General features: G+C 39.3%; 1 protein-coding gene across 4 annotated transcripts in view; it reads left to right on the top strand.

The window, feature by feature from the left end:
- The window catches only part of LOC307146894 (zinc finger CCHC domain-containing protein 24-like), a gene marked incomplete at its 5' end in the record, with an annotated part of 51,101 nt that extends 43,089 nt beyond the window's left edge, over positions 1-8,012 (top strand). Inside the window, 3 exons of one of the 4 annotated variants that reach the window (XR_013819178.1) lie at positions 1,529-1,632; positions 3,468-3,628; positions 6,268-8,012. Coding sequence is in view for 1 of the 4 variants with exons in the window: in XM_079851229.1 (XP_079707355.1) it covers positions 6,268-6,384 (117 nt within the window). Of the gene's footprint in view, positions 1-1,528; positions 2,386-3,467; positions 3,629-6,267 lie in introns of those variants that run through there. The other 3 variants (XR_013819179.1, XR_013819177.1, XM_079851229.1) reach the window with 3 other exon arrangements.
- Between the last annotated feature and the right edge of the window lie 1,122 nt (positions 8,013-9,134).

Below are 9,134 nucleotides of genomic sequence, written 5' to 3'. Positions count from 1 at the left end.
CGAAAACTTCAGAAGCGTAAATGAAAACTCTGGAAGCGCATTTGTAAGTTCAGATCAGTGAAAGAAATATGAAAAATAGCAAAACATGCAGTGTATTAAAAACGAAGTCAAAAAATTTGCCTGCGATTTATTCTTTTTCAGTTTCAAATATATTTTATTCAGTTTCAATTCATATTTTCATTAGTTTCTTGAAAAGTTACGTTCATTATTATTGGCACAAAAGTAATTCCATAGATGTATGGACCAAGTTTTCGGACCCCGTTCAAGAGGGCACTGTTGAGCCCCCCTGCCACGCCCAGTTACCAGCTTCAGCTCGGCCCTGATGGCCGCGGGTTCTGACCTGTGTGCAAAGTTTCAAGAGTTTTCGAGCACATTAAGGGCCCCAAAAGTGCCCGAAAGTTTGACAGAATAATAATAATAATAAAGAATCCTAAGGAAAACATTCGCCCATTCAGGGCTTGGGCCCTAAATATGTACTAGTCACAATTGGAATACATACAGAGCTGAATAGTTGATATCATGACAGATCCCCATTGAAGTCAAAGGCAAAATGTTTAAATGTGTATACTAGTGAATAGTTACTAGTCACTATCGAAATAAGTACTAGTATCTTATGAAAAAGTACTAGTACCAATTTAATAGGCACTAGAATCTAATTAATAAGTACTAGTGTCTATTTAATAGTATCTAATGAATGAGTACCAGTCTCTAAAAAAACAAGAACTAGTAGGCTATCTAAGGAATAACTATCTTTTAAAAAGGTACTAGTATCTAAAGAATAAGCACTAGTAGGCCTACTTAATGGAAGCATGAAAATAAATAGTAGGTTTTAAGGATTGAATGGTAAAACGGCTTGCCATACTAGCATCTAATGAATACTTACTAGTATTATTTAAAAAATGTAGGCCTACTAGTCAATATTGGAATTAAAATTTGATTGATCAGAATAAGAATCGCGAGAACAGCTTTAGATCAGGCACACTGGGGTCCTCAGCTGGGACTCATCACTTCTCTGGGACTCATCTCTTCTCCACACCCTCGGCATTCAAATCTAGCGTAACTTTGGCTTCTATGAAGCTGAAGGGAAAAAGGACCTGGACAAGAGCCACACTTTATACAAGTAGAGCTCCATGGACGACAAGACTGGTGTGACCATCACGTTGTGCTGCAACTTCTGTTACAAACGATACTAAACACCCAACGACAAACGAAACGAAAGTGAAATGTTGTGCAACTGATAAGAGCTGCAACTTCTGTTACATACGATACTCAAACGGGAAAACGAAACTAAAGTGAAACGAAACCGATCTAAAAAAAACAACAACACTACACTATAAGTTACTTATACTATACTAATAGTATCTATTAGATTACTTAGTAATTAAAAACTAAAAAGAAATAGGCATAATAAAATAGGATACTATATATAAGTAGTAAAACAAAACAAAAATGCATTAATAATATTTATAGCACCGTCCTGGTAACAACCCAAACAACATCATTATTCAAGGCACACGCCTCTTGGATAGAGGAGCGTATATATAAAGACTGACGCCTCCCTTCCTCATCCAGAACAAACTCTCCAGATCCATTCCTCACATCACATCACATCACATCACATCACATATCCAAGTAAGTTTTGCTTTTACAATCGTTTTCTATGTTTAGAAATGTCTATGTTGTGCGTTTGCTCTGTTATTATGGCAAGCCGTTTTAACATTTAATCCTTAAAACCTACTATCTCTATTTTCATGCAACTGTTACTTATTATTTTTTAGATTCTAGTATCTATTCCATTAAGTACTAGTACCTATTCTTTAGATACTAGTACCTTTTTAAAAGATACTAGTAGTTATTCGTTAGATGCTAGTTCTTATTTTTTTAGATACTGCTACTTATTAGATATTAAATAGACACTTGTACTCATTAATTAGTTTAGTACTTATTCATTAGATACTAGTACCTATTAAATATATACTAGTTCTTATTCATTAGATACTATAGTACTTATTTCGATAGTGACTGGTAACTATTCTTTTATTACTAGTAACACATTTAAATTTTTTGCCATTGACTTCTATGTGGATCTGTCATTGTCATACTGGAATAACGAGGAAGCAAAAGCAGGTGCAGTCAACTCTTTATTTGAGACAAGCCGAACAGAGGCAACAAACAACACAGGTGGGTGGGCAGCGCAGGGACCTCGATGGCCAAACACAGAGAGAAGAGCTGGTGCAGGGTGATGTGATGATGATGATGATGAATCCGACGTGAACACGAACTGGAACAGGTAACAGGAAACTCGAACAACACCACACGATCACAGACGAGGAACACCAGACATCTAGACATCGACAACGATCTGACAGTGGAGAAAAGAAACCGGTGAGTATAAATAGGCTATGGAGATGAGTTGCAGCTGGCGCCGAGCTGATTAGAGATTGAATGAATGAACAGGATTGTTTGGGCCACGCCCAACCCACGCGACACAGACACACACACAAATAACAAAGGCACGAGACAAGAAGGAAACAATGCATCTGAAAACCGTGACAGTCATGATATCAACTATTCAGTTCTGACTAGTAGTCACATCTTGTTTCGTTTTGTTTCATGCTTTTGTTTCATGTCTGTCATGTGATCCCCTGTTCTAGTTGTGTGATTTTAGTTTTGTGATCCTATTTATTAGATAGTAGTTATTCATTAGGTACTAGTACTTATTTTTTAGATACTAGTTCCTATTAAGATACTAGTACTTATTCAATAGATATACTAGTACCTATTTATTAGATACTAGTATTTATTCCAAATGTTACTAAGATTTTTTATTTTACTTGTAAGATTTTTAATTGAACTATACAGTGGCCGTTCTGACTAGTCATAACATGAGATGAGTAAAAAAAACAGTTGTGACTAGTAAGATAAGAAATGTGACAAGTTACATAATACATAATACATAATAACCACATAAGAGCAAAGGGATTAAAGACATGTGAGTGTGTCAAACACAGATGCTTGTGCGCAGATTATAAAGTTTCATTCAAACAAACCAGTCCTTTAAATCTGAAACAGACTGTGTGAAAGAGAGTTTACACTGATATTCACAATAGTGCTTCTTCTTGCAACATTTAAACTGCAACATGAGACATCTTGAATTGCATTCCACAGTTCAGAATGTTACTGTGATGTAACATCAAATATTCTAATGCAACAACTGTAACACTGTAACAGCGTAACGTAACGTTTACATTAAGAACTGCAACATCGCAATACTGTAACAGTTCGACAAATACAGCGCTGGGGTTCCACAAAAACACAAAATGAAACATTATTAAAGATTGAAATGATCCTGAACTTTTGATAGTGTATATGGTACTGAAATGTTTTCAGTGTGTGAATTATTTTTAGTCGAGTCACGATTCTCGTTTGTAAGTCTACTGATGAACTAAAGATTGTTTTGTTACCAGGCTCGTCCTAAAGAGGTCTGATGCCGTATAAAGGTAAGAGGAGGTGTTTCGGGGAGTACCAGTGTCCCAAATGCAACAGAAAATGGATGAGTGGAAACTCATGGGCGGATATGGGGCAGGAGTGCCAGAATTGCCACATCAACGTCCTTGCTCACAAACAGGTGAACAGACGCTCACTTTAGACTGAAAACAGCATTTTAGCCATCAGGTTAGAGTTTGTTCTCTGGTTGCAATATTTTAACATCCTAGAAACAAGATACTTTAGCGAAATTAAATGATATATTGCTGAATTATTTAAAGTGTAAACCTAACAAAACGCAGAGAAGTTTCTGCTTTAAAAATTGGGTAAAAAAAAAAAACTGATTAGCCACAACTGGAACGGTCTCGTGTGCAAAAGGCCCATAGGGATCACCATGGACGCAGATGCCATGAGACCTAACATTTTTTGATACTGAAGAACAGTAAGATCTTGGCTTAGCCTGACTTTGCTCAGGATCTTGTGAATGGTCTCGATTCGAGCGGGAGACAGCTGTTTCCTGCATCGTGATTGAATCCCATACAACCCCTAACTATGTTGTTCTCTGGGTTGGAGAGAGAACACTCTTGTGGTCGTTGAGTCTCAACCCCAGAGAAACGCTAGCTCTTTTGATCGTGCTAGTATCAGCCCATCGTCGATATAATTCATAATGCGGATTCCCTGGAGTCGCAGTGGAGCCAGCGCTGCATCCATGCACTTTGTGTATGTGCGGGGTGATAAGGAGAGCCCCGAATGGAAGAACCCGATATTGGTAAGCTTCGCCCCCAAAAGCGAACCTCAGGAACTCCATGCGTCGTGGCATTATTTCTATAGGGAAGTACGCATCCTTGAGATCGATCGTGACAAACCAGTCTTGATGTTGAATTTGCAACACAATCTTGAGCTTTGATCTTTAAACTTGAGCGCCTTGACTAAGCCTCGAAGATCTAAAATCGCCCCCCCGTCCTTCTTGGGAACCAGGTACTGTGGTATCTGCGTTAGTAACCTAACTCTCTCTGGAAGGGGAACATGTTCTATGGCACCCTTGACCAGAAGAGACTGCAGCTCTTGTGGTTCCTTGCCACTGTTGCCTTGGCGTTTGGCTTGCTTAGTTGGGGACATTTAACACTCAACAATATTATTGATCTGCCTTACTTAAGGTGGACTTACTTAAGGAGCTGCTTTGATACAATCTGTATTGTAAAAAGCGCTATATAAATAAAGGTGACTTGACTTGACTTTCACGGTTTCTGCTCCGGTTTCACGGTAGTGGAGACCACGCCGTTGAAACGCGTAGGACGACAAGCAAATTGGATTCTGTAACTTTTTCTTCTGTCTTTAGAACCCACGCAGAAATACCTGGCAGTAGCTTCCAACGCTGCCAGTTTCTCTGAAATGGGCATCAATTTTGATACTTCCCTCTGAGGGGATGTTGGATGTTCCATGTCCTGGGCGATAACAGGAATCCCAGCATTTCGCTGGAAAGTGCTGCCCCCCGAAACACCAAAGGTGGTGGAGATGGCACAGAGGTTTCCTGAGGGTATTGGGAAGAGGTGGGTTGATTTTCACGGCCCATCCCAAAGGGGGCTACCCCCACAGGGCTGGGTGCCAGACCATTAGGACTAATCTGATCTCTTTTTTGAGATAATATCAGCAGCCATATCACCCTGTAGCCCAAGACTGGTTGCCCACTGAAGCTAAGCAGGGCTGAGCCTGGTTAGTACCTGGATGGGAGACCTCCTGAGAAAAACCAGGTTGCTGCTGGAAGAGGTGTTAGTGAGGCCAGCAGGGGGTGCTCACCCTGTTGTCTGTGTGGGTCCTAATGCCCCAGTGTAGTGACGGGGACACTATACTGTCAAAAGAGCACCGTCCTTCGGATGAGACGTTAAACCGAGGTCCTGACTCTCTGTGGTCATTAAAAAATCCCAGGATGTCCTTCGAAAAAGAGTAGGGGTGTAACCCCGGCATCCTGGCCAAATTTGCCCCTTGGCCCCTGTCCATCATGGCCTCCTAATCATCCCCATATACTGATTGGCTTCATCACTGTCTCCTCTCCACCAGTAAGCTGGTGTGTGGTGGGCGTTCTGGCGCAATATGGCTGCCGTCGCATCATCCAAGTGGATGCTGCACATTGGTGGTGGTTGAGGAGATTCCCCCATCTATGTAAAGCGCTTTGAGGTCTCAGAAAAAGCGCTATATAAATGTAACGAATTTAACAAATTATAATGGTCCTGAGGTTAATGGTCCTGGTCCTTAAGGTTTCCCCCATGAACGAGTTAAGTTGTCATGGAGGTCTTCAAAGAAGGGGAGAGACTGTTGTTGGGGTCGCCACACAGAAACCTGTCTCCCAGCTTAGAGCGTTTGGAGGTCTCTTGTTCATGCGGCCAGTCTATTTGTAATCTGGCAACCGCTTTTTCATCACGTGAGGAATGCTCGGAGGTAGGTAACTCGAAATCCAAACCAGATTGTTTTGTAGATCGCTTTTTTTTTCTCTCACTTATAAGACAGAGTGAAGATGAAAAGAGAAAGGGTTTTCTGCGCGCTGCCTGCAAAAACTAACTCCAACCAGAAGAAACTGAGTTTATCAGAGTTTGAGTAGCACACACATACACACAGTATGGTCTGAAAACAAAAGACCTATATGCACACATTTTCATGCTCAAACAGCAACATTAGACACTAAAGAAAGATAAACATGGAGAAAAGCAGAATAGTCGCTCTTTAAGAGAAATATTTCTCTAGGGATGAGCGGAAGGATTTAAAATCTTTCCTCTGTGTTTGCAGCGTCCTCTGGAGAAACCCGACGGCCTGGACGCATCGGACCCGAACAAAGAACATCCTCAGCATCTCTGTGAGAAGTGTAAGAAGCTCGGACGCTACTGTGGTCGAGTTCGGTGGTGAACTCTGACCCCTGGCATCCTAAAGACGCCCAGATACACCCTCTATATATACACCTTGTGCTAAAATCTGCTCCACTTTAGCTGAACAATATTCACTGTTTCCTGATTTAAAGCAGAACTCTGAGTAAATGAAACTGAAATGATGTCAGCAGCATTGTTGATTGCCACAGAAAATATATATTTTTAACAATGAATCTGTGGCTGCTAAAGGGGTCATCGGATGCAAAATTCACTTTTATACGGTGTTTGCATGTAAATGTGCCTTTGCAGTGTGTGGACACAACCACCATAAAATGAAAAAAATCCATTCACTCCCTTATTTTAATCCTCAAAAAGCCTAAACACTCTCAATAATCAAGCCATTTTGATTTTCTGAGCTATATGACATCATATAAGGAGGGGGGAGGGGAGGGGGGGGGGGGGTGAGCAGTTGCTCATTAGCATTTAAAGAGACATGCACCGAAACGGGTTGGGTCAGAGCTGTTTTTGAGGAGGTAAAAAGTGTGTTGTTTTACACAACCATTGAATATTTTTATCCAAAGTATGTTACAAACTTTACATGAAGACCCTAAAGAATTATCCCAACTTGTGGAAAATGGGCATCCGATGACCTCTTTAAAATAAATGGAGCACCACAATTAAAACACCACTGATGAATTAGAGATGCTTATGTTTTATCATTTGCTTATGTTTTATCATTAATCATTCATATCATTTGAAATGTATGTTTAATGCTTTTCTTTTATGAAGCTTTTCTTTTATGAAGCTTTATGCCTCAACTGCAGCTGATTGACTTAGTGTGAACTTTTGTGCTTGCTGTTTAGATGAGGGCAAAAGTCTGTAAGTTTCCAATAGACAGACCACAATGTCTCAGAATAAAGTGGTAAACGAATGTAATCTTAGCTAAACATCTTGCAGTGTTCGGGCTAACACCTCAGAGTTTGAAAACATGAAAACTAGATATGTTTGTGTCTGCTTCGATGCAGTAGCACACTTACTCTGAAAAGAGGAACTTTGCTCTGTTTCGATAAGCAACTTTTAGGGAGATTAATATCTGTACAGGTCAGTCTATAATTAGAAATACTATAAGTTATTTTAACTGTTTGTTATATGTTTCTTTATTAAACTTTTATTCCTGCTTATGGGTGAATTTATTTTACTCTTCATTTATTATTTGATTGTCTGCTGTTCAGACATAACACTTGACTTAATCATCCGACTGGATCTCCTCCTTGCATCAACCAGAACACGAAATTCTGAAAAAACAAACAAACTGGCCCTCAATTCTCATTTAATGTGCTGAGATACATATATAATATCTCTCTGAACAGTGTTAATGGTGCATGTTCCTTTTATATTCTAATTAACATGCATGCCGCTTGACAGATTTTGATTTGAACAGTTATTGCAGCGCCATCTAGAGGCGTTTACCTGTCCCTCCAGACACCTGAATGATCGCAGTGACCCAAACAATCATCATTCACTTTACTGCCCTCATTATATGTACCGATACATTGCTATAAAGCAAGCTTAACACTCCTCCAAAAACTACCCAAGACAGAGCTGACTTCAGGTGCGTTTAATGGAAGCGGTGTAAAACTGCAAAAAAAAATAAATAAAAAAAATAAATACATACATAACTTACAAGACACTTAGATGAGCTTAACCGTTTTCTGATACATCCATGTTCAAATATAGACAGCATAACATGCATAATAGCATAGACAACATTCCAATATAGGCCTAGTTACATTCCTCTTAATGTGCAAATGTTTACACAAATTTAAAAATAAACCATTAGTAAATGATTATTAACTGTAAATGCCCAAATTACAATGCAAATACAACAAGCCAGGAAAAGGTGCTTGTCAAAGGCAGGTATTGCATTTTTAAATCTTTAACCACTCATATAATCTGTCCCAAAAGGACTTTAAAAAAAAAAAAGATGTTCCTGAGATTCAATATATACATACATTCAATATGTACATACATTACTACACAAATGAAACCTTAAATGATAATGATTATAAATGTCAACTCCATAGCTGATTCCAAGTGATCATAAGTGTGTTGAGATCACGTGATCAGGTGTAGATTCTGCCCTCTGCTGCTCATGTGAGTCCATTACAGGCTGATTAAAGAAAAGCTCTCATGTGTGTGTGTGTGTCTTTGCTTTTCCTTTACAGCTTCTGTTTCATATTTACATTACATATTAGCATAAATAGTATTTCATATCTACATTGACATATTAACATAAATCGCATTTCATATTGTAAGAAACATGGAAGAGATGGAATCTGAGATATGGTTTTAGTATGGCAGAGTTGTGTGAGGATCAGGGCAAGCCTTGACATTTCTTAGTAATGGTGTTTCCCTCTTTTATCTGTAAGTTGATGACGTTCATTCACCTGTCAGGACGCACCTGACGCGAACATGACCAGTTTTTCCACTGTTCGCTTCTGAAGCCAAACCCTTTCATTTCTAAACACGTTTCTATGAGTGAAAAGACTGTCGTGACACAGGAGGAAGAGAAGCCTCTGTCGTTTTCATGCAAATTATTTGTTTGTGTATACTGGACAACTGTGATGTTCACAAGCGTTCAGACTCAATGTGAAGGTCAGAAACTGTCCTGTGAAACCAAGAGGCTTTTCTCTGTGGCTTTACCTCTGACACACAAACCTTTGCACTCATTAAACTCTAATAAAGATCTACATAAACTAAACAGATATTAGGCTATAATACATTCAGATG

The sequence above is a fragment of the Squalius cephalus genome, assembly GCF_949319135.1.
Source record: "Squalius cephalus genome assembly, chromosome: 19".
Taxonomy (NCBI): domain Eukaryota; kingdom Metazoa; phylum Chordata; class Actinopteri; order Cypriniformes; family Leuciscidae; genus Squalius; species Squalius cephalus.
This window is presented reverse-complemented; position numbering and strand designations above follow the sequence as displayed.